We start from the raw sequence: 25346 nt of genomic DNA, 5'->3' as shown, positions 1-25346 counted from the left end.
CAGAGATTTATTCCTATTTAACCAGATTTATGTCCTGATATGTTGGAGCAAAATAAATGGCATACTTTTTTTTTTCTCCATTATTCTGTATTCTGTCGAGTACCTTTGTGTTTTCTGATATGAGGCTCCAGTATGTTGTTACATGGCATCTTTTAACCTCATCATGTCAGCATGCGACCTGTCGTCGGCTCTGTCAACCCAGAGGAGGCAGAGTCAGATTGGGATCAGAAAAGCAGCAGCAAAGTGGGTTTTCTGTTGTTTCCTCCCAACCATCATCCATCAATCTTACTAATGGACCCAGAAGGAGTACAGAGAGAAGGGGGGGGGGGTGCATCAGCTGGAAGCTGCTTACAGGCTGCAGTAATGCTTCCTGCTGCTCTCATCAACATGCAGATGTGTCCCTGTAAAACCACCGTCGCCTCTCAGTCATCTGATCAGACACTGATGCAGCTGCTTACGGCGGCGACGTCGACTTTTACAGCTGCTGTTTACGCCGCCGTGAAGGAGTGCAGATGAAGGATGAAGTCAGTAAAATGAACGCATAAAGCTATGGAGTGCACACGTGTCTTAAAAAGTGATGGATGCAGACTTTATAGAGGGATAGTTGCTAGTTTGTCTGCCGTGTTGAAGGTGTGTGAGGTTTTGTGTGTGCTAATTAGAATCAATGAGCTGTCTCCATGTTGTCCCAGTCAGATAACCCAGTAATATAATACAGAATTACTGAAGCTGTTGGTGCATGAAGTGATTTATTCCAAATAATACTGCTGTTTCAGAGGAGCAGCCTCCAAGATCAGTGCTGGTGCAGATGGTTTTTAAGGGTTCCAGTTGACTAAGCCGTGCTCTGGAGAAGAAATGGCAAATTAAATATTTCTTTATGTTGTTACCTTTTGGAAAATAAAATCACCTTTTTTTTTTTCTTTTTTTTTTTTTTTCGGTCAGATTTCTGTGGTACGGAGGGAGGCCAGTACTAAACCTGAGCACTTCTTGCTAAATTAAAGGCATGGTTTCTCTTGAGATTTCACTGATGAAACCATCCAAATTTTAAAGTCCAGGCAAGTTTACATGTAGAGCATGTTTCATTCGTAAAAAGAAGTAAATGTGTTTTACCTAATAAAAATATATAAAGAGAAACAGAAACATTGCACAAACAATTAAAACTGTGTTAAGACGTAATTAAAAGGGTATCCAAACATCTTACTACAATACATAAAATCATGTAAAATAACTAAATCAAAATATTTAAAGCAAACATTCTGGATAAGTAAAGTGATTCGATGCAGATTTGATGCCAGAAGCTAAACGTTTTTACTGTCCCAACCAGCATGTCCATGTGGGGTCCATAACGGTTTCATTTGTACTGCAGATAAGGGCTCCACCTGGATTTGTCCACAGTTTCCACAGAGGCCTTATCTGGGTTTGTTCATATGGATCTTCATTTGGTTCTGGCTGGATTTTTAAGCTGGGACCCAAATTGGGGCCATTTAGCCAGTCTACATGGGTTTCCCATCCCCACTTAGCCCACCTACATACCTTAGGCGGCTTATACAGCCCACATTGGTTTCACATATGGGGCCCATGTAACTGAAACCAGTTCCAGTCCATGCCCACTCAGTACCCAGATAGCCCAACTCGATGAAACCAGTATGGGCCACATGTGCACTAGCTGGAATATGGGGCCTACATGAGTCAACTCACCAAGTTGGGCCACAGCTGAAACTCAGTCGAAACCAACTTGAAACCCATATGGGCAAACACAGGTGAGGCTACCACAGAAACTGCAGATAAACCCACATGGGACCCTTGTCTGTAGCTCAAGCTGAACCCTGATAGATCCCACTTGGACATTCTGGCTGGACTGGATTTAAATTGTCAACATTTTGTGATTGTTTAATCTCCATTGGCTGTTTGTTCCACTTATTTCCAGCATAACAGGGCCTGAGTCCATGGACATAGGAGCTCTGATGAGTTTATATTTAATGACAGATGGATTCTGGGACAGTAAAGTTATTAAATTTGTTAGTGGACTAACTGGAAGTCAATGTAAAGATTTTAAACTGGTGTGATGTATTCACCTCTTAGTCCTAGTTAAGCTGCAGCATTGTGGATGAGCTGAAGATCTTTGATGCTCTGTTTTGAATGTCCTGTTGAGGGACCATTCAGCATTTAAGCCTACTGGAGATTGTTGCTTTGCTCTAGTCTTTTTGGAGACCAAACCTTTAATCGATTCCATCGATGTTTCTGAGCTGGTAAAAAAAAAAAAACTTCTTAGTAACATATTCTGTGTGGCTGTTAAATGTCAGATCCGAGTCTCTCAACGCACCAACGCTACGTACTAGGTTAGTGATTTTAAAACCAGAACCTCAAAAAGTACATTTATTTTTCATTTTCAGAGCCTGATGACTTGGATTCAGATCTGGTCCGGCTCGGGTCTCTTGGCTTTGCGGGATGCCTGTCTGTGGTTCAGTTCAACTCCATCAGCCCTTTGAAAGCAGCTCTGCTGCATCCCGACACGAGCCCTGTGGTCATCTCCGGACCCTTTGTTCAGTCCACCTGTGGATCTCCAGCTTCAGCCAATCCCTATGCAGCAGAGAACACACACCACCTGTCAGGTGAGAGGGGAGGGGCAAAGTGTGTTTTGGTTTTACAAAACATGAGGAGTTTTTCCTGTGGCTGTGAGGAGGGGATACCCTGCTCCAGTCCTGGGGGGGGGGGGGGGGGGGGCACAGCCCTGCAGGTTTGACATGTTTTCCTGCTCCAACACACCTGATTCAACTTAGATGGATCTCTGTTGACCAATTACTCTATTTCAGGTGTGATGGCACAGGAAACATCTAAAACCTGAAGGACAACAGCCCACAAAGACCAACTTTGGACACCCATAGTTTAGGACTTATATGCCTCACAGATTCAGTAGAGACAGTTTTACTGTGAATTAACTTGTTGGTGATGCAGTTGTATTAATCTTCTACTGTATTCCTCTAAATAACAAGAAGACACTTGAAACTTAGCAGATAAGTTCTCCAAAACTCGTAGATCCACTGTTTATATGTCAAAAAGTAGTTATGGTATGGAGTTAATTCTTTATGGCAATAGCAGTTTTATTTAATCAAATAGCACATTTCATCACATGTAAACATGATGTGCTTTACAAAAAAGAACAAGTGATATAAATAAAATATGTGCATGTGTACATATTATGTTACATACAGTTGCACACACACTAGCGCTCACACACATGAGTATAAAAATACACATAAACCAATAAAGTTGATGCATACCAACAAACACAGTAACAGCAGTGGTAATAAAAAGCCTGTGAAAATATTAAGGCTTCAAGTTTGGTTTTAAATGTAAACACAGTGGTAGTTAGGAGGTAGTTAGTGGTAGTAAGGTCAGCTGGTATCTTCCAGAGACCTGGACCACGGTAACTGAAGGCTCCTTTTGCAGCCTTGGGTCCAGTTCTGGGAGCAACTAGAAGACCTGCACCTGCTAACCTGTGGGACCTAATGGGTCTCACTTTGTCAGATGCCCAAAACTGAGAAAACAATGTCAGATACCAACATACTTTTGCAAGAAAACAGTGACTATATAAAATTGTGATTATAAACCTGTCTTCTAAAAATGTTGTATAAAGGGTGCAAAGCTGAAATTCTTGCATGGATTATTTCAGAGGTGAGACTTTGTCATCGAACATTACATGGAGTGAATCCTTTTCTGGATCATTTAAGTGTTGATATCTCCCAGACTGAGTCACATTAATTATTTGACATTCAAATATTGAAATTTTAAATAAAAAAGAAACCATAATCAATAGGGATGTGAATCTAACGACAACTCACGATTCAATTTGATTGGAGTGACGATTCGATTCAGAATTAATTCTCGATTCAAACAGATTTTCAATTCATAATCATTACACTTAAGTAGCAAAAGGTGCTAATATCCCAAGTAACTTCATTCTTCTATAAGCTAGAAAGAACTGGGAAATGATTAGGATGGATTCAATTTAAATTGCGACATGTACAAAACTTTTTTTGCTCGTCATTTTTCTTCATTTCGATCAGGAAAAAACAACACAGTAGCCAGACCGTCATTCTGCTGCTATAATACCCAAGAAGACAAGTAAAAAGATCAATAAGTAACAATAAAAATTACAAAAAATATAGATAAAATGGATTATTTGTATTTATTTGAAAAAAAAAATCAAGTTTTTTAACAAAAAATATCGATTTTAAAATTGTAAGCAAAAAAATACCTTTTTTTTTTTTTTTTTTTTTTCCCAATTTGATTCCCCACCCCTAATAATCAAAGCATATTTTGTTTCTCTTCGGGTTTTATTCCAAATAACTTGCCTGCATATACAAAGAGGGGTTTGTAACTTATGTGACATGCAAAAATCTTTCATGCAGAATATATTTTCCAAGGGAAGAAGAAGTGTTTGGTCTTCTTCATGGAATTAAGACAGTTCTTCATGTTGTCTGCTGAGTGCATTGCAAGTTGAATGTTGTTTGATGCATACAGGGTGGGAGGTAAACAAGGGACATTAGTGGCTCAACAATGAATTTTAGCTTCAGGCTACAGCTGTAATTGTGCTTCACATAAAGAAAAGAAGAAGTAAAGGAAGTAATTACCTGGCTTTTTGCCCTCTTGAGTCACAAGAGGAGTTGAATTTTTACAGCAAATACAGTGACTGATTTTTTCATGTTTCCTTAAAAAAAGAAAAAAGTTGAAAATCTTAATGCTTTAAATGCTAACGCTGCTCTACATGATCTCCAGGCCCTTTAGAATATAAAGTTACAGTAAAATTAGATGTTGAGTGTCTGAGTCTCTTTTTCTTCATATTAGTTTCTGTGCAGCTATTCTCTGTGGGAGCTGCTGTTTCATCCTGCATTATGAGCTCATTAAGCATGTACACCTTGTTGAGGAGCTGAATGACAAAGTGCTTGATAAGATAATTCATTTGGACCATGTTGGGGGAGTTTCCACTGGTATTTCTTCCCCTCAGTATGACACTCTTCTAGTTTTATGTTCATTTAACAGTCATCTGAAGTGCTGCTCTCATATTTCTGCCTGCACTGAACAATGAAGCTGCGATCAGGTCATTTAAGAGCCTTAGCATACTAAGTCTATTATATATTGATGCACTCTAAAAAATGCAGGGTTACATTATGTCAGATGTTTTTATGCACTACTCCAAATTTTCACACATTATTAAAGTTTTCACTAACCAATGAAATAGTTTTTACCAATTAAAATCCTCTGTACAAACATACATCTATCTATTTTCTTCCTTCTAATTAAGGCTGTGCTGCAGACGAACCTCTCCCCTTCCCTTCTACCCATCGACAACCCCACTGTCCTCCTGGTCTTTCCAGGCCTGAAGGGATATATAATCCCTTTAGTGTAATCTGTGTTGGCCACGGGGGTCTTATTTCAGTAGGTTGTACCCAAACAAACTTAAAAATGGAGGATACTAGGAGGCACCAGTATCAGATGCCCGAACCACCTCAGTTCACTCCATTCTTGACAGAGGCAGAACAGCTCTACTCTGAGCCTCTCTTATCTCTCAAGCGGCGTCCAGCCACCCTCCAAAGGAAACTCATTTCAGCCACTCGTATCTATGATCTCATTCTTTTGGTTTCTCTCCAAATCTTGCAACCAAAGTTGAGGCATGGAGTGTAGATGGATCAATAAATCAATAGCTTTGCATTTTGGCTCAGTTCCATCTTCACCACAATGGACTGCCTCATCGTTCTGCAGCTGAAGCCGTATCTGTGTACCAATACCAGTCATCTATACCTGAACCCCGCTGTCATTTTGACCTACTTATACATTTCAAAGGTTTTTGTGATACAAATGAAATGAGAATGAAAACATGCTGATGATGTGACGTTTGTGGGTCCTTTTTTTTTTTTTAACAAATCCAACGACAATAATCATGTCTCTAAACTGGAACAGCTCATCAAACAACTCTCCTGTCCTCAATGGCATTGTGTGTCCAGATACAGTCCAGTTTTTTCAGTGTAATCATCCTTGTTTTTAACATATCTGTGTGGTTTGGACATAATGATAATAATAATAAATTTCATTCATGATGAAATTTGCATTTAAACAAAATCTCAAAGAGCTGCAAGTTCAAATCAAGTTCAGGATACAAAACACACAATTTATATGCTTATAAATACACAAGATTTTACACTGAACAAAAATATAAATGCAGTACTTTTATGTTTGCTTCTATTTCTCACGAGCTGCACTTAAAGATCTTCAGGTACATCTCAGAAAATTAGTATATTATGAAAAAGTTCAATATTTTTAGTAACTCATTTCAGAATGTGAAACACATATATAGATTTATTACACATAGAGTCAAACATTTATTTCTTGAAATAAATTTCTGCACAAAGTGTTCGAAACCGTATCAGGGAAGCTCCTCTGCAGGCTCGTAACCCCGGTTTACACTGTTCAGATGGCAGATGTCGTTCATGGCGTCGTGTGGGTGAAGGTGGTGGTGGCGGGTTTATGGTATTGGCAGGCGTATGTTATGGACAACACGGGTGCATTTTATTAATGGCCTTTTGAATGCACAGAAACACCGTTACAAGATCGAGGCCTATTGTTGTGTTGTCCATCCACAAGCATCATCTTGTGTTGCAGCATGATAACACACGGCCCCACGTGACAAGGATTTGCACTGGAAGCTGAAAACATCCCAGTTCTTGTATGGCCAGCATACTCACTGGACATGTCACCCATTGAGCATGTTTGGGATTGCTCTGGATGGGTGTAGACAACAGTGTGTTCCGGTTCCTGCGATACATCCAGCAACTTTAGGCAGCCATTGACGAGGAGTGGACCAACACTCCACAGGCCACAATCGACAACCTGATCAACTCTATGCGAAGGAGATTCATTGCACCATTCATTCATTCATTTTCTGAACCGCTTAATCCAATTCCGGGTCGCGGGGAAGCTGGAGCCTATCCCAGCTGGCTTTGGGCGACAGGCAGGGTACACCCTGGACAGCTCGCCAGTCCATCGCAGGGCATTCATTGCACCATGTGAGGCAAATTGTGGTCACTGCAGACACTAACTGGTTATGTACTAGAGTATATTTTGGTTTGAAACTAATTTATATCAGTGAGTGTATGCATTTCGGCATGAACTTATTGATATTATTTTTAAATTAAACTTGTATTATGTTGCTTTATAAATAAATATTTTATTTGCTTTGATTCTTGCTCTTTTTGGTTTCTGATCTGGGGTTTTCAGAACTGACTTGTTTATATCTCCTTATTTCTACTAATTGACTTCTATGTGTCTTAACATGATTAAGTCCAACTGTCCAAGGTTAGTGTCTCATCTTCTGTCCATATTTCCCTCTTGTCTTTCCTGTTGCATGACCTTCTTTCTCTACTGTAGACCAGTCTGGTTCAGTGGGTTCAGGACAACCTTTAGTCAATGCCATGAAGACGGACTCGGCTCTTATTGGAGGTACTGTTTCATCGTGTTTCACTGAATTTGTATTGAATTCTTTTAAGCGAGTCAGATTTTTCTCAATACCTCAGCAAACCAGAGATTGTGTAACAGTGATGAGATGGTGAAGACATTCCTTTAAAAGTACATGTAATTGATCCTCCTCTGCTTTAGATTGGTACAAAAGGAAGATTGAAATTGTTCCTGTGAAAGTGAGAGTCGAGTAATTTAAAACTGCCTGAATCCTTGTGACTTTGTGTCAGTACACAAAAGATGGCTAAAGTAATTAAAGCTCTGCTGAAATGACTGTCTGATGGAGAAACTTTCGCTGTTATCTTCAAACGCGTCAAAGTTTTAAAACCAGAGTAATATAGTGAGAAATTGATTTTAGCCATATTTTTGAATTCCAACTAGATAAAACTTTTTATGAATAAAGAATGAGCTGAACAGAGGAGCGCAGCGGAGCCTGAACGTGTGAAATTCTTTTGACTGTGTGTCGAAGTTAGATTAGTGGAACAACCAGACTGCAGGGAAAAAAGAACTGACTTAACCGAGGCCCGCTGAGACAATGTGACTGCAGGGTTTGCAAGTGCATGAACTTGGCAGAATCTACATTTCACATATTAGAGGACAGCTCCCATTGACTATAAATACCATTGAATGCAGATTTTTAAGTTATTGTTGGATTTTTATCAACCTTTCCATAATAGAAAATGCTTCCCTTTGTGTTATGTCATTCACAAATGTCCAGCTCCGTTCCTTTAGGGCCACATTCCTGTAAGTTTTCCACGTATCTCTGTTTCAACACAACTGACTCAATAGGTCATTGTGCAGAACTTTAACAGGCTGTTGGACCCATCTAATGTGAGCCAGGTTTGTTGGAACAGGGATACATTGAAAACCAGGAAGACATCAGCCCTCAGGGACTGATTCTGGACACCTCTCACGTAGAATAAAACATATTGCTGAAAGTATTGACGATTTCATGTCGCTATGGCAGCTCGTCCAGTTCTGATGGCCTAAGACTGATGCTTAAAGGGTACCATGTTTGTTGGAAACTGATACAGTGGAGTTTTGAAGCATCAGATTGATACAGATTTTTTTTTTTTTTAAGTCTAATGACTTGAGGAAAATATCTTAATCATCATGTTGTGAGACATCAACCGTGTGTTTTGAGGGATGTAGCATGTTGTTGAAGACTGATTAGTTTATGTTAAACGTATTAAGTTTAGGTTACTTGCAATCCCATAACATTCGGATGTTGTGTAAACATATTTTTTAAAAATGCCATAAGCCAACAGAAAACCGAAAGCGTCAAAATGGACTATTTCATGAAAAATGCTCGCTCACCTTGAATTTGACCGAATCATTGTGTGTCAACAAAGTTAAGATGGGGGCAAGAAAAGATTGAAAAAACAGGGAAAACCTGATTAGGTTAACTGGAAATAGATCAAGAACATGATATGTCTTTTTTAAAAGAGTACCTTAGAGAAGCAGAGTCTCTCAGAAGTAAGGATAAGCAGGGGTTCAGCCATCTGGATAAAACTGTCGACAAGTTGCGCAGGAATCTCAGAATAATGTTCCTCAATGTAAAACTGCAAAGATTAGGAATGATTTATTAGCAATGCAGCAATATCATGAAAAGATTTAGAGAATATGGAGACATTTCTGCGAAAAGGACACTTTTAGAGAACCAGTTACTCAACACAGCTAACCATCCACAAATACTGGATCGTGTATTCATGCAAAAACGAAGCTATGGCTATGGAATATAAAAGGGATATTAAACACAAACGTTGCTAACTTTAACAAGCCAAAGTACATTTAAAACTGACTTGGAAAGATAGAAAACTTTTCTGTGATCAGATTAATTCAAATTTAACTTTTTCTTTTTTTGTAAATAAAATGGACACATCCAGTTCATTTCAGCTCAGTTTAGTAGTTTGTCACTTTCATTACATACCTTCATCATAGAAAGAAGCAAAATATTTTCCATTTCAGTGCTCAATACAAATCCAAACTTATTTAGAATAATTAACAATGACAGCATGATTGCTCACCACAACACAGTCTTAAAAACACATTGATAAAACAAAAACACCTGGTTAAATATCTGAAGCAGCATGGGTTGACCAGGTGCTGGATCTTTCCTTAAAGGCACAGTGTTTAATAATTACTTACATCTAGTGATAAATATGGACAAATAAGTGAAGTTTACTGGCAAGTTTGTAAGCATACATGTTTTAATCTGTAAATGAATCCAGCGGCCTCATGTGGAGCAATGACTGCGCTACAAGTAACTACTTCAGCATCGTATAAATGTGTCATCTATGATCCTTTTAAAGTGTTACTTATCAAGTATATATCAAGTAAAGTCAATACTGCAGTTCTAAAGATGCATTACAAAACTTTTGCAATAATCCAGACCCCTGTTAATGATGACTTTGAGCATCCATTACTTGTGCTTTGAGTTCTCGCCAGTCAGCAAAAAGGCATCTTATCTTGCCTCTTGTTCTGTCTCTATCCTCCAATAATGGCTTCTTGTGTTTCTTTGCTGAATCAGTCAGAGTGTGCATGCAAAACAACTGGTGTGTTTACATCAGTTTGCTTGTGTGTGAAGCAGAACTCAGCTGCAACGTCTCGAGGCAGTCTGGATGAGAAGGTTGGATAGTGCCGTTTCTCAGCCTTGGGATGCTGCTGACCAGCAACAGCTCCTGAAATGTGCAGGACAGATGTCACTCATATCATAAGAAACAAGTCCAGAACACAAAGTTTTAATGTTGGAAAGGAATGTAATGCACCTCAGAGGCATCTCAAATCACACCGAGTTGTTCATCCATTCAGAGACACTGTAGTTAAAAGGGTGGCACAAATAAGGCAGCTACCACGTATGTGAAGCCACAGCAAGTAGATAATAATGTTTCATTCTTAGAAAACACGACAGTTGTTTTAGCAAAGTTATTCGATACCTGTACAAACACAGTTTAATTACATTTTTCTGTCATTAACTTTTGACTTTGTCTCATACTGCATCTTTAAAGTGCAGTTAGTGAGAGAAGAAAAAAGTGCACATGCATTGTTCATGGCCTTCATTCCCCTGTGCTAACAAAAGGAACTGAGGACAGTGTAGGCAATCTAATCATTTCCCTGATGGCTTGAAGGAAGAAACTGTTGCGCAGTTTGGATGTTCTGGTCTGAATACTCTGGAGTCTCGTACCAGAGGGAAGAAGCACAAAGAGGCGCTGAGGTTTCCTCTTTAGTCTGGATTAAAGAGGAAAGGGACCATTGAGCTTGCTATTCATTCTTAGTTCAAATGCTTTAATCTCTGATGGTATTTAAGCAAGACGACCGTAAACTATATCCTGCTTCTGTTACAGAATGGCCTCATAGATGTAAAATCCAGTCCAGACGTTTCATAAACCAAACACACAAAATAAAATAGAAAACAGAAGCCAGACCCGGGACTGTGAAGCAGCTAGAATCTCATAGCAGACAGGAATGTGGCGACATTCCTCCTTAGAGTCCAGCAGCAGGTTTTCTTCAGCTCCCAGATGCTACACGGCTGTAAACATGACCCTGGTACAATTTCTGGAGTTTTTTGCTGCCATCAAATTTAAGATGAGCTGTTTTCATGAAATAAGACTTATTTCTCACCTTCATCCTTGAGTATGTTATCAGTTTTCTGTTGCGCATAAAATAATGGTTTATAAGATTTGCAAAACCTTTAATCCTGTAATTATTTACATCTTACACAGCATCCAGACTGGGAGCTCTGGGTGCTTGCTCTCCTAACTGAATTGTATATATGTCAGTGTAAATGTCTTCTACCTTGCAGGTGTTATAGCTGTTGTCATCTTTGTGGTTGTGACCATCTTGGCCATAACTGGCAGATTCCTGTACCGAAGAAAAGAGACATATAGAAGCCAAGAAGTGAAGGGAATGAAGCAGGAAGAGAGCCAAGATTTCCATTACAACAACCAGGCTGACTCCCAGAATGTCTCCGGCGAAAACCCAAAAGAGTTCTTCATGTAACTGGTGGCTTGATGTGCTGCTGTTTTTTTTTTGTTTTTTTGTTTTTTTCCCTGAGAGGAGGCTGCAGACAGGCGTCTCCAGTCATGCCTCAGGACTTTACACTGCACTATGAGCCAGTCACACACACTTCAATGGACACAGTGGCTCCATGCAATATAGGGCGCAAAAAAGAAACAGTGCAGACAGTTTTGTCTTTTACTGTATATTGTGTATAAGCTGATTCAAACAGTGCAGCAAGGTGTTCAAGTCCTTGTTTCAACAAACTGTAAATATTAAAAACTGTAAATGTTGGAGTCATGTTATTCTGTCTTAGTGAAAACTTGTTTTATGGATTGATTTAAATTCATTTCTTTATTCCAGTGAATCGGGGTGTTTGGTGTGATTTTGCTGACAGCACTTTTCTATGAGGTATTAATGAATGTCTGCTTAGTTCAAAGGATTATTTTCACCAACATCACCATCAAGAAGGGCATGCCCTCTTGTGAGCAGCTTTGGAGGAATAACAGTATGCGCACATTACAGATGTTTAAAGCCTTGTTTAACACATGAAACATCAGCTTTTTAACCATCCATCTTAAAGCTGGAAACACCTTTAATATAAGAGAATCTTCTCATTAAACAAAAACTAACCTTTTTAAAGCCCCAGTCAGAAACACAGGAGGATTTTTTAAATATTACCTGGCCAAAGAACTAGTTAATAAAACCCAGAAAAAAAATTATGTGCCATTTATCTAATCAAAACTGGCATCAAAACAATGTTTTTACTTTTTTTTTTTTTTTTTTTTTTTTACAAATTCTCAATTGCAGAGGGGTGTACTACAGAGCAAGATTACTGGTTTTTAAAGTTAGTTTGCTGCCTTCCTCTAAACCTGGCTGTATCAACATGGTAACATAAGCTAAATGCATAACCCATGACGGTTATGGATGATTTATTGCCTTTTTTTTTTTATTATTAAAGTCCCACTGCTGCACTTTAGCTCATTTATATACTTTGGCAAGCCCTAATGGAGGCTAATTTGGCATGCATCTTGCATCCTGTCTCTTCTCTGAGCTCTCTCCAGCCAGTAAGGGCATGTTCATGGTGGCGCTGTTTGGTCTGCTTTAAACAAATCCTGGTCCACATCCACAGATGGTTCAGTTCATTTGGAAACAATCATTCACACTCCGGTGTAGACCAAAGAAGTGAACAAAGCCGTTCTCAGTTCACTTGCGAGTGAACTTTGATGTGGTTTACTTCCTGTGTGAAAGTAAACAGACCATCCAGTGATCCAAAGACATAAAGTCATGCTAAGTGTGCTAGATTGCTTGTTCTATCGTATTCTGGTCATACTGGAAGCCATCTCATAGAATTACATTAGTATTGAACACAGAATAAAACAGAAGATTGCATAAATTTGGTGCTGCACCATTGGTAATGTCCACTGAAGGTCCAGTTTTCAGTCCTGGATAATCAATGAGCCAGATTTTAAGGCCCTAGCAAGCAAATATTTCACCGTTCAACACCCGAACAAGCCAAGTTTCCCGGACTATACTGGTGTAAAAGCGCCACAAAAGTCAGTTCAATGTTGACTCATCTGTTGCTTTTTCACTTTGTCTCTTCTCTCGCTTCCACTGTCATTGCCTTTTTAGTGGTTTGGCTGAATCAGCCATGCTACATGTGCAAAATGGCCTATATGTTGCCAGTTGCCAGCGTGTGATGCAGTATCAGAAAGCAACACGCAGCTGTCACATGATGTACTGGACTGGAAAAAACTTGAGTGCAGTTTTTCAGTCCCAGCCTCGGCTCTCTGCACTGCAGTGATGATTATAATTATGTCTTTGTGCCGTCAAAAGTGTAGAAACTTAAGTAATGTTGCATTAATAGAGGGAAAATGTCTAAACTGGTACCAAATTTATTCAGCCATAATCCAAACTTGCAAAGATTTATCAACAATAAATATATTCAGATTTTGATCCAACATACATATCACCATACACACTGTGTCCTGCAGAAAACTACAAGTCATTTGTTGATAAGGAAATACAGTACATGTTTAGTCTTTTTTTTTCATTGTAAAATTGACTTTTTAGTGCTAAAAGCATTTCTCACATCATAGACTGGAACTCTCTGCCAATCCTTTAATATGTGTTGGCGTCTGAGCTTAATGGATATGTTGAGTATATTTTTTAAATGTGCCAACTTTGACATTTTAGAGCTCAAATTGACATTTTAGTTACTTTCATCACAATGGCCGTTGTGCAAGCGAAATGTGACGTCAGAATAGCCCAATCACCATTATACCAGCACCTCAGGTGCGTTTCACTTGTTCCAGTCTTTATCTGAAGCAGCAGGTGTCACTGTAAAGAAAATGGCCCCATTACACAGCAGGAATGCCACTTGAGGAAGTCATGCAGGATGTAGGTTATGTTCCCTTCAAGTGATGGTTTGGTAACTTTGCATTAATTGTATCTTCTTTGGTTTTTGTGGGGCATGTAGTTGACAGTAGAGATGAACATACTGCCATCCTCTTCCCTGTAGCACTTCCTGTTTTCCAAACATATTATTTGCCAAAGGAGATGAAATCAGAAGGTGCACGATTGCTTGAAATGAGCTGTTTGTGGGTCACTGTTTGCAATGAAGAACTGTGAGCATAAACTCCAATCAGAATGTCTCTACAAGGTTTGAGAGTCCAGTGAGCGTAACAGAAAATAGTATTTGTACAGTTAAAAAGGACCTTATTTTCTTTACCTCTTCTCTTTAACTGCCGTTTATCAAATCATTTGTTGAACTTTTTTATTAGTACATATTAGAGGTTTAAAAAATATATATGGTCTGTTCAGCCAGATCTCATCCCCTTTAGTGAAACACAAAGAAAAAATACAGGGGATACACTTTAAAAGTTTGTGCTGATAAATAAAAATGTTTGTTTGAGGACACCATTGGAGCCCATCACCATCCAGGGCTCAGAGGTGGAGATAGTGGACTGCTACAAATATCTCGGAGTCCATGTGAACAGCAGACTAGACTGGAGGGACAACTGTAATGCTGTTTACAAGAAGGGCATGAGCAGACTGTACTTCCTGAGGAAGCTCAGGTCTTTCAATGTGTGCAGTAAACTGCTGGAGATCTTTTACCAGTCTGTGGTCTCCAGCGCCCTGTACTTCGCTGTGGCCTGCTGGGGCAGCAGTACATCCAAAAGGGACATCTCTCGGATTGACAAACTGATCCGCAAAGCTGGACAGGTGGTTGGCTGTCAACTGGAGACATTTGTGACAGTGAGGGACAGGGGGACTCTGGACAAACTGCTCTCTATTATGGACAATCCTGCTCATCCACTCCACCGGACTGTAGAGGGGCAAAGAGCTCCTTCTCCAATAGACTTTTACGGCTGCGCTGTCACAGTGAGCGCTACAAGAACACATTCTTACCATTCTCTATACAGATGTACAATAACTCCCCACTTTGTGACAGATAACTAACATTCATTTCAAAGCCTGTGTAAACTGGCACTGCATTTAGTCACATGTTGTATATATTGTAAATTTCTAAATTTCCATATTCTATATTGCCGATTTTACTTGATAGTTTTATTTATCTTTTATCTTTGTAAAAGTGTACATATTCCAGATTGCTTTATGGATAGTACCTATTCTATTTTATTATTATTATTTACTTTTTTTTTTCTCTTACCTACTATTGCTGTTTCTATTTCTTCCTCTATTGCTGTTCTGAGCTACTGTGACAACAGAATTTCCCTTGTGGATGAATAAAGTCTGTCTAAGTCTAAGTCTAAGTCTAAGTTCCATTTCAAGCTAAAGCCTCATTTATGCTTCCTTAAAAATAAATAGCTACGTTCACGTTACATGTTATCAGACAACAATGCACACCCTCTATGTATCCTTTACATTGACATGGTTCTTAGAAAATGTTCACAGTAACCTCCAAGTTCAGGAGGTGACTTCTGTTTCAGACAAAGTGATGGTGTATCATAATGGTGCACATTCTCAGGAAGAAATAAAAACAAAAGCACAGTAGATGGTGAGGTGATGGGCAGTGCATCCATTCCATACATCACAGCTTCTTCTTCGTTGTTCCTTTTGCTCGTCGCTCATCACCTATACTGAGCTATACTGCCCCTGCAGTTTCAGGTGGTACTACTCCGTTTGCCATGTCAAGCTACGCATAGATACGCTCTCAGAAAACAGACTAAAAAACAGTCAGAATCTTTTCTGCATATGTCTACAAATCAGGCTTTAGATTGCAGCTAAATTGAAATTAAGAGTTTTTTGTAACGACAAAGCAACATTTGTGATCACCTGCTAGAAGTGGGGTTTCAAACACATGTACAGACTTTCAGTAGAATACAAACGTCATATTTCTCAGCAGTCACCAGGATGGCCGAGAGGTTAAGGCGTTGGACTTAAGATCCAATGGGTAATTACCCACGTGGGTTCGAACCCCACTCCTGGTATCTTACAAAGATCACAAAGCTGTATGTTTGCTTATAAATATGACTAACTCAGATCTGTGTAATGACTTAGAGATATTTGTGAATTTATTCCATGACATGACCACATGAACCAAGAAGTTAGTAGTCCTTATGGTGATGCAGGCAACACCATCAGAAGCTGCAGGTGGAACAGGTTTTTCTTCATCGCAGCTGGATTATCCAAACCCAAACATAATATTGAAGGTTGTTTCAATGAAAGTTAGTTTTCATTGCCTGAAAACTGCATTTGCGTGTGGACGAAAGGTTCAACCCCATAGAGAGCAGATGACAGAGTGCTAAGTGTTAAACTTAAGAGTTTACCTTTGAGTTCCATGGCAGTTTCCGATGAGAGGAAAAATAGTGATCCTAGAAGATTTGCAGTAGTTTCTTTTATTTATTCTATTGTCATATAGCAGATTAGCTTTTATCCCAAGGAACCTAAATTCAATAAGTAATGAAATAACCTAACATGCATGCCTTGTAGGTAGGAGGAAGCTGGAGTGCTCAGAGTATCCACACAGAAAGCATGCAAGCTCCACACACAAGAGCATAAGGAGTGTGTGAACCTCTCCTCAACCAAAGCTCAAATCCTGCGACCTTCTTGCCATAATGCTGCAGTGCTAACCACTACACCACCATGCTTACTCATGTAGAACATGTTAACAGGGTAGTATACTTTCATTTTTAAACTAAAATGAAAAGAATGGGGAATGGGGTTATGAATGGCTTTTTTTGAAAATAACTTTAATAAAACAAACATTTGTTTTGATGAATTGAGCAGGATGAAGTAACTCATAATAATGCACATTCTCAGAAACAGACATGAAAGGAGGCAGTGACAGTAACAGCATGTGCAGACATTAAATACGTCTACACATCTAGAAGTTTTCTGAAAACAGACCTAAATCTGCACATAAGGAAGGCAAAGGATGTATAGAAGGCTCCATCTGTATGTAAAGAACATAAATGAGCTTCCAGAAGTATATATGAAGCTTATAAACTTCAGTGCTTCATGCAGCTGTTTTCAACAGGAGGGGCTCTGACTGGTTTTAGGTCAGAAAAGGTCAACTTGCTTTGTGGTACACTCCTCTGATCTCAAAACAAATTCTGTTTTAATCATTAAACTCTTCCTTAACCAATAGTTAATCAATAAGTTATGCTTGTTGCATTTTTATAACAACTACTGTTAGATCCAGTGCAGCAGAAGTTTCAGGAAAGACATACTAGGGGTGTTTAATCTGCCTGAAAACATCCATGAAATCTGGTGTTTTTCTTACTCTGCTCAGCGCATGAATAAAACTTTTTACGGGTGGTTTCCTTCCAGCAACATTTTGCTACCACATAATTTTTGCTGCTATCAAGTGGCATCTTCAAAGTCTCTCCAATCATGCAAATGAGTGTGTACTGCATTTGTTCTGTGGGCACTCCGCTGCCCTGCAGCTATTTTCAGAGATTTTCTTTTTTCCATGCACAGTAAAGATTCATTTTCGGTTTCTTCCTACATTCTTTGGGCTTTTCTTCTCATTTTCTTTAATGTCGACTTCTGCTGTTTTGCAAGCTTTCGAAGAAACCCTGGTACAGATTGTTCACTGTTAAAGGTTTCTCCTCCCTGCTGCTTGCTGCCTGTAGGAAATTCTTCTCCCCGCTCTTCTAATGTCTATGAGGAGTGAAGCTTTAAACGCTGACAGTTTGCTGCATGCAGAGGCAGCTAATGTGCTTATGAAATGCTAATCTGCTTTGATCTGACAGGTGGTTTGTTATTCGGTGGCAAGCAGAGAGAGAGATGATGAGGATGACATGGAGAGATAACCTGAAAAACATTGTCAAGCAGACATGGTTGTAACGTTAAAAAAAAAAATATATATATATATATATATATATATATATATATATATATATATATATATATATATATAAATAAATATGCTATATAAAGTGAAGCAAGTTCCCCCAAGTAATAATTCAGCTCTTGTGGAAAGAGCAGCGCTGACAGTGGGAGGATTAGGAGGAGAGAGGATCGACAGCAGCTGTGTCTCAACACACTCCACTATCTCTCTGCAAGAACCCAAAACACAGATGGGATTTTAATGACAAAAGTTGCTAAATCTTTAAAGTGCATTATTGTCATCTTTTTGCTTGTTTTGTTTTTTTTTAGACTGTGCTTATCTTTGCAGCAGTCTTGATTCCAGTTTACTCTCAGAAGTGTTGGCTTTATGCCCTCCATCACTCCTAGAGTTTACCACTTGATTGCCAAGAGAGACTCAAAAGGTAACCTTGGCGGCCAGATGATCTTGCAGACTGAGGACAGCTGCAGGACATGTTGCACATGTATACAGCAAATAAAATGTTTATGAAGACCCAGAGAGGAACAATTAGCTGAGACAGCAGTGGAACATCAGCAGATCACTGTCAGATATAAAAAATGTGTACAAACCAGTCAGGAAACAGATGTTTGACTCTCGGTCTCTTTGTTGCTTCGCTGTAAGAAACCTCAAACCTTTTTTGACAACAAAACAAGATCATCACTTCTCAACGCACCTTTTTGCCCCCCAATGTATTCTTAATATTTTAGTTGCTCAGAAATAAAGTTTACAGTCAGGTCTGGAAATCTGGACACTTACATTTATTATTTATGCTGTTTACGCAAAATATATTTTAATTTGTTTGTTTTTGCAGCATACAGATGATTTAATACACTGTGACCTCACAGCAAAACTTCCATATGACAAATCTGTACTAAACCCTAAATTCTTTAACAGCATAAGATGTGAAAAAAAGTAGGAATAGCTTTTTACCTGTCTGTGAAACAACTTTTGAGTTCATTAATAACAACCTGTGAGTCCCTCAAAACTTGCTCCAATTTGGATGCAAGTACTTTCATATTAAATCTAATGGAAGTTAAACCAGTACTGATTATTACAGAAGGGATTTGGTAAACTGCTAAAACAACAAATACTGTATCAGAATCAAACTGTATAAACAAGATCAAACGGTGAATAAGTCAGTCGATTCTCTGGTATGATGAGACATATCCAGTTTCAGGCTGTGTAACCTCTGTCAAAACAGTTCAATTTTAAAGCTGTTGTGAAGGAGGTTATTGATGCGTCAGGGTCTTTTTTGTTGTTGTTTGTTTTGCCAGCTGAATAACAGAAAAATATCAAGTTGACTATGAATTTACTGCAGAAATGGAGCACCTCTGTGACAACTGTTTGCAACCCAGCCAGAGCTGCTGTTCATAATATCAAAATATCAAGCAATCAACAGAAAAAGAACTGAAATTTTTATGAGAGAGTCAACAGGGTTCAAAGCGACATCTTATGAGAACTATAGATGAACTTACTGGTTACATGGCTTATTGAGACACAAAAAGCAAGCTAGCTGCTAACAAATTAGCAACATGTGCTAACAGTCTACTGTTAGCATGAAAGAAAGGAAAATTTATTCTTTCTGTTTATTTAAATACTGTATTGTTTACTCTCTATTGTATTGTGTTAAAAACACTAAGTCAAAACTGTTAAAAAAAAAAAAAAAAGCTCTAAGGATAAATTATTAACATTATAAAAAGAAAACAACAAGTTAGCAACTTTGTCGATGCTCTACATTGATTTTTTTTTTTTAAGATGTACGTCAACCATTTTTATTCAACTCAAAATTTATTTATCTGTTTGTCAATTCATTTTTAGAGAAAGATAAATAAGTTAGTTTATCTGTCCTGATTTGCTGGCAAGAACATTTTCATTTAGCCACAATGGCCAGCAGTTTCAGCAGGTCAGCTTATGTCCAAACTTGGTATTTCAAAACCCTTCGCATTCATGCATCAAAGCTGTTGGCAATTCATATTTTTATTGTTGTCACATTTAAACTAGAAGAAAAAATGCTTTGTGAGAGTCTACAAGGAGCCTGTTTTTCACCAAAATCAAATATATGTGTTACATTTTCTCTAAAACTGATCCAGGTCTACCTAATACTCTACTAAATTTAACTGGTTATTTCTGTGTCAATGCTCCTGCTGTCCTCCAAGTTTGACCAAATTCAACCTTCCTAACATTATTATCAAACAGAAAATAATGAGCAAACATGACTTTTTCTTCTTCAGTTTTCAGCTGTGTAGAAAAAGAAATGTCTTTTGTGTATTTGGAATATATTATATTTTAATCTTCTGAGCTATAAAAATTAGAAAACATTGATAAGCCTTATTGGTTCACATTAAATATTTTACTTAATTTTGAATTAGTTTTTGTTTGTTATTTTTGTTAGATTTATTATGAGTTAGTAACACTGTATCCCAACGATGATTACTGAAAACCCTCCTGGCCATCAGGAAACTACCTACCAATCTGCTTTAAATGATGAAACTACTTTTCAATGAGATTTCCATCTGAATGAAGACCATTTGATTTCAGGCAAGTGACATATTTTCTAATAAAACATTTTTTAGTGAACTATTAACTTTAGGATAAATGTAAAACAGATTTTTTTAGCTTTTGTTTTCCTCTTTCCTGACAGTATTTCTAATGTACCACTTTGTTATATTGTCTGTTGTAACAGGTGAATAAGAGTGATGTGAGTGATGTGTCATAGGAAAGTACATAATTATGCCCATAAATCTGGATGTTTGATTATTAGCAGTCACTTTCTGATGAAAATAAACACCTGCTTTTGTTAAGAGATGATGGGTTTTTGTTTGCTTGTCTTTTTAATTCCCACCACAACATGAAGACACTCGGAGAGGCATTTTTATTTGGTGAGAGAGAGTCAGTGACACCAAGGAAACTTTGCTGGCTTCTCAGTGACTCTTTGCTTACCGGGGTTAATATAAAAGTCTTGCCTGTATCAGAAGATTCATGGCCTGAGTGCAAGGTCCCAAAGTGGGGCCTGACAAAAACATTTAAAAATGTTGAAGCACTCTACAGACTGCCAACTTACCTCTTAGCCAGCCGTGATTAGCCTTGGGAACCCCGCCAATGGATGCATTGATGACCTGAGCTCAGGAGCTCATGGCAGCAGGACACATCAGAAATAAACCTTCCAGACAATGGAACAGCATCTGTTACTGTCATGAGATTAGTGACAAAAACCTGCTGTTTGGGGGTCAAATCCTTAACTGCTGTCGTAAAACGAAGGTCCCAAAGCTGTCCTTTCTACCCCCTTTATTATTGCAAAGCATACCAAAATTGTGCTATGTTCATTTCTTTCTAGCTTCTTATTTAATTTGTTTTGCACATTGCATTTTTTACTCTTTCATATGTAACTATTTGCATAACTCTCTTTGCAATGACTGAATGCTGATTGGCTGAAAGTTAAGTAGCAAATAGCAATGTTAAGGTTAAAAAGGTGATTGTCTATTTTATTTATATATTCACAGCTGTGTTGCACTCTTACCTTGCACGTGGTCACAACTGGTTCCTACACTGCTTCATATGCTGTTTTTTGTTCTCTGCAAAGGCTTCACCCCCAACATTTGTCATTTATATGTGTTCTTTCATGTTGTATATTTGAAGGAAACACATCCAATACATTTCTGACGGTTGTTAGCATCCCAGAGATGAGAGAACTTTGTGAGGATGTGTGATATCCAGGACAAAAGGGCTGGAGCAATTCTCTGTGAAGAGTCATTTAACCTCTCTGGCAGTTTAAACGCTCAGACGCCTGAGGACGCAAAACGATTCAGCGGCCTCAAATCAGTAATCCCTGCTCGATTCATTTAAACCTCCTCTTATTAGATGTGATGAGAGACCAGATATGAATAGTTTCTCAAGCATCACTGGTGACATTAAAGACTCACTGAGAAAAACATTATAATCAAATCATGTTTACAGCTAATTAAAATTCAAGTTTTTAAATGTTTTAGTTGGATTATAAGCACTGAGGAGTCCAGTTGTGTCTTTTGGCTTCTTTTGTAAATCAGTCTATTCAGCATTTTTCAAGTTGCAGCAGGTTTACTTTTGATAACAAAGCTTATCATGCTGACATTTAATCTGTGATGATTTTGGATACTGCTCACTTCTGCCTTCTTATTGATCCAATGTGATGCTGTGCAAACACTTCATATGCACTTCTTCAAACATTTATGCAATGATAAATAATAGTCTTCCATATCATTTTATTTCTAAAGCATTTTTAAAAACATCATCACAACCAAACAGATCAAAATGCCTTCCTTAAAAAGACTAACAAATAAAATTAAATATAAATAGAGCAATAAAACAACAATATATCACCACATTGTAGCTTGAAGAAATTCAAAATAACACAAGTACATATAAAAGTAAAATATTAACAGAGGAATGACAATTCATACCTGTGCGAAGGTCAAGGAGTAAAAGTGTGTTTTTAAAGTAGTTTAATAAACCATTTCGAGAAGGAGCCTGTCTAACCCGCACCGGAATATTTATCATTTGCAGAATTATATCTGGAAAGACCGGATTTATAAATACATCATCAGGACAGTTTTAAGCATCTAGTTAGCTGATCTAAATGCATGTGATAGCATGTAAAGTTGAAGAAGACAAATAAAGGAGCAAGACCATTAATATACTTTAAAACAAGTAAAAGAATCTTCAAATTATTTTATGAATAGGCGGGAAGCCAGTGGAGAGATGCAAATACTGTGGTTACGTGCTCTCATTTGCTTATACCAATTGAAAATCATGCAGCAGCGTTTTATCGCCAGGCTCATTCCAATATAAACCCAGTGACAGCAAGTCAGGTGTGAGGGAATAAAACCATTAATCAGTGTCTCCGGGTCTTTCAAGATGTTGATGTTATCTAATGAATTTGAATTCCACCACTTTGACCAACAAGCCATCCTGGTTGCTACAGACCTAGATGCGTAGTAACAATGTGAAATGAATCTTTCCAATTGTGACACTCCAACTAGTCAAAACTAGTTTCATAAGGTTTCCTGTCAGGAAAGACCAGGATGGCTGAGTGGTTAAGGCGTTGGACTTAAGATCCAACGTGGATTCAAACCCCACTCCTGGTAAATTGAAACAACCAAGTGTTGAGTGGGATAAGCCTCTCCAATTCATTCCTGCAAAGGCTATTTCATGTCAAGCAGCAACCTCTGGCAGGTAAAAAGTGATGTGTATGCAGAAGTGCTTACAACTGTGGTTGTTGCTCAGGGTGGGCTGCAAAACTGAACAGACTCCCATGTTAAAAAGGTCAAATAAACATTGTTTACAGCCTGGTTCAAGTAAGAAAACCAGTTTTTAGCCGGTTAACAATGTGCCTTAGCTGCCCGCTAACCTCCATCAGCTGGTTAGCTTGGTCAGCCCCCTTCTCAGCTCCGCCTCTTTGCCCATATTTGTATTTTCCAGGTGAGACGACACGCATGACCCTACCAAGATGGCGATGGTAGGAACCGCCCACCGAGCTTCAATTTAAGTCTTCAGAAACCTACGGGTGACGTCCCAGAGGCTCCATCCATCTCTTTATATACAGTCTATGTTTAGGATCCCTGCTCTATATCTGCTTTAAAATTACAAATCAGACCAACCGGATCAGCTTGATCTGTAAGTTACATTAGCTGAGAGCAATGAAGCCTATATCTCTTTCCTGATGCATGCATCTGTTCTTCCTCCTCATTAGATCTGCTTGTAGTTTCTCCCGCTACTTGGGTCATTTTGCTGCTTTAAATCCCTCAATTATTCACCTTTACTCTTCAAAAGCCATGTAAACAGCAGCTCTGAAAGCTGTAATTACCACCATATCCAGCTGAATTAGCAGCTACTCAGATGACAGAGGGGTGAGTGTGGTTTTAGCAGGACAAATCTGCATGTTGATGAGAGCAGCTGAAGCAGGCAGGGAGGTTTTTGAGCTGCTGTAATGATGGTGTAATTATGTCGCGGTCCTGACAAGATGATGCAGTAATCATGTAAGCAGTTGGGTTGTTGCTCACGCGTGTCATCAGCAGGCAGCGCTGATGGAATTTCCACAAAATAATTTTAAAAAGGGATGCACTCAGACAGCTGCAAATAACTTGTTTCATGGTGGAGACGGTGCATTTTCATGAATCTGATCTCACTGAGTGCTCATTCACAACCCTGTACTTAATCAAAGTAAGGTGAGATAATATTGTTAATCTCTGATGTCAGACAGAATTAGACTGACTACTAATTTCATTTTATCTGTCATGGTAAAAACTTATCCTCACATCCTCGATATATTCAGCTGTGGAGAGTCTGGTTGAGAAACCATATATCCTGGGCTTCAGCTGAGTGATCAAAGTGACCTCCTGTTGTCTTTTCCTACGCTCTTTCCCTGGGGTTGGGGGGGAAAAGTTGCCCATGGACGGTGACAGTCTCTAAACTTTTGAATGGACATGTACAATTTTTCAGTGTTTAACTATTTATTAACTATTTTATTGCTTAACCACCAACCCATCCTTGTTGCTACAGAACTAGCCATGTAGCAGCCAGGATAGACCAGGATGGCCGAGTAGTTAAGGCATTGGACTTAAGCTCCAATGGGTATATACCCACGTGGGTTCAAACCCCACTCCTGGTAAATAAAGACAATTATACCATGAATACTCACATAGGCAGCCATCCTCCGCTTTGTGTTAGATGGTTCACACCCCTGCATTGTTCATTAATTTCTGATAATGGACACCTCGTTGGGCACTATCCCTTACGTAGTATTTAGCGTGTTGGTGTCCTGCAGGTTTTTTTTAGATGACTAATCAGACAAGCTCTCCACATGTCTGCTAAATACACATTTATTTGAATCAGGTATTACAGCAGGATACCCGAGGATCCATACAAGCGGCACAAGAGATATGACAGTGGTATACATCATTGTGACTATTTCTGACTGGAGAGAGCTCAGAGGAGAGACAGGATACTGGAAGGATGCAAAATTATCCGTTCAGTAACGTAGTTGCCACTTAGTTCTGTGTGATTTTATTCAGGTTGGAAACAAAAAAACCTCATTGATATATATAATATTTGTTTGGTTAAGAGAAGTCAAACCCGCAGATCACCAGAAATTCTTGCTACTTGCAGTGGTTAAAAGTGAAGCCTACGTGGAAGTGCCAAAATTTGTAGTTTCTCACTCATCCATTGGGGGCTTCAAAAGGGAGTCAATCCCCATAGAGGTCCTTCCCAGTAGAAATAAGCATGTTTAATGCCTGACTCAGAGAAATGTTTTATGTTTAATATGTCAAGTTTACCTTGAGTGGAGTGATTTTATATATATATATATATATATATATATATACAAAACTCATCTCTTTTGAAAATTATTTCATTAGCTGGTTAGCAGCATATTATGGAAAGCATGCAGAATGCGTTTTACCAAGCGTGTGTACTCGTACTTGGTATTAATAAAAGTGTACCAATACCACAACCGATACCCGATACTACACTA

General features: G+C 38.6%; 1 protein-coding gene across 1 annotated transcript in view; it reads left to right on the top strand.

Annotated features, from left to right (window-relative positions):
- Positions 1–11508, top strand: part of LOC306758030 (contactin-associated protein-like 4) — a gene marked incomplete at both ends in the record, with an annotated part of 189104 nt that extends 177596 nt beyond the window's left edge. Inside the window, 3 exons of the mRNA XM_079243245.1 lie at positions 2391–2609; positions 7423–7494; positions 11312–11508. Of these exons, the coding sequence (XP_079099371.1) occupies positions 2391–2609; positions 7423–7494; positions 11312–11508 (488 nt within the window). The remainder of the gene's footprint in view (positions 1–2390; positions 2610–7422; positions 7495–11311) is intronic.
- Positions 11509–25346: the final 13838 nt, after the last annotated feature.

This window comes from Telmatherina bonti (genome assembly GCF_933228915.1).
Source record: "Telmatherina bonti genome assembly, chromosome: 7".
NCBI classification, from domain to species: domain Eukaryota; kingdom Metazoa; phylum Chordata; class Actinopteri; order Atheriniformes; family Telmatherinidae; genus Telmatherina; species Telmatherina bonti.
This window is presented reverse-complemented; position numbering and strand designations above follow the sequence as displayed.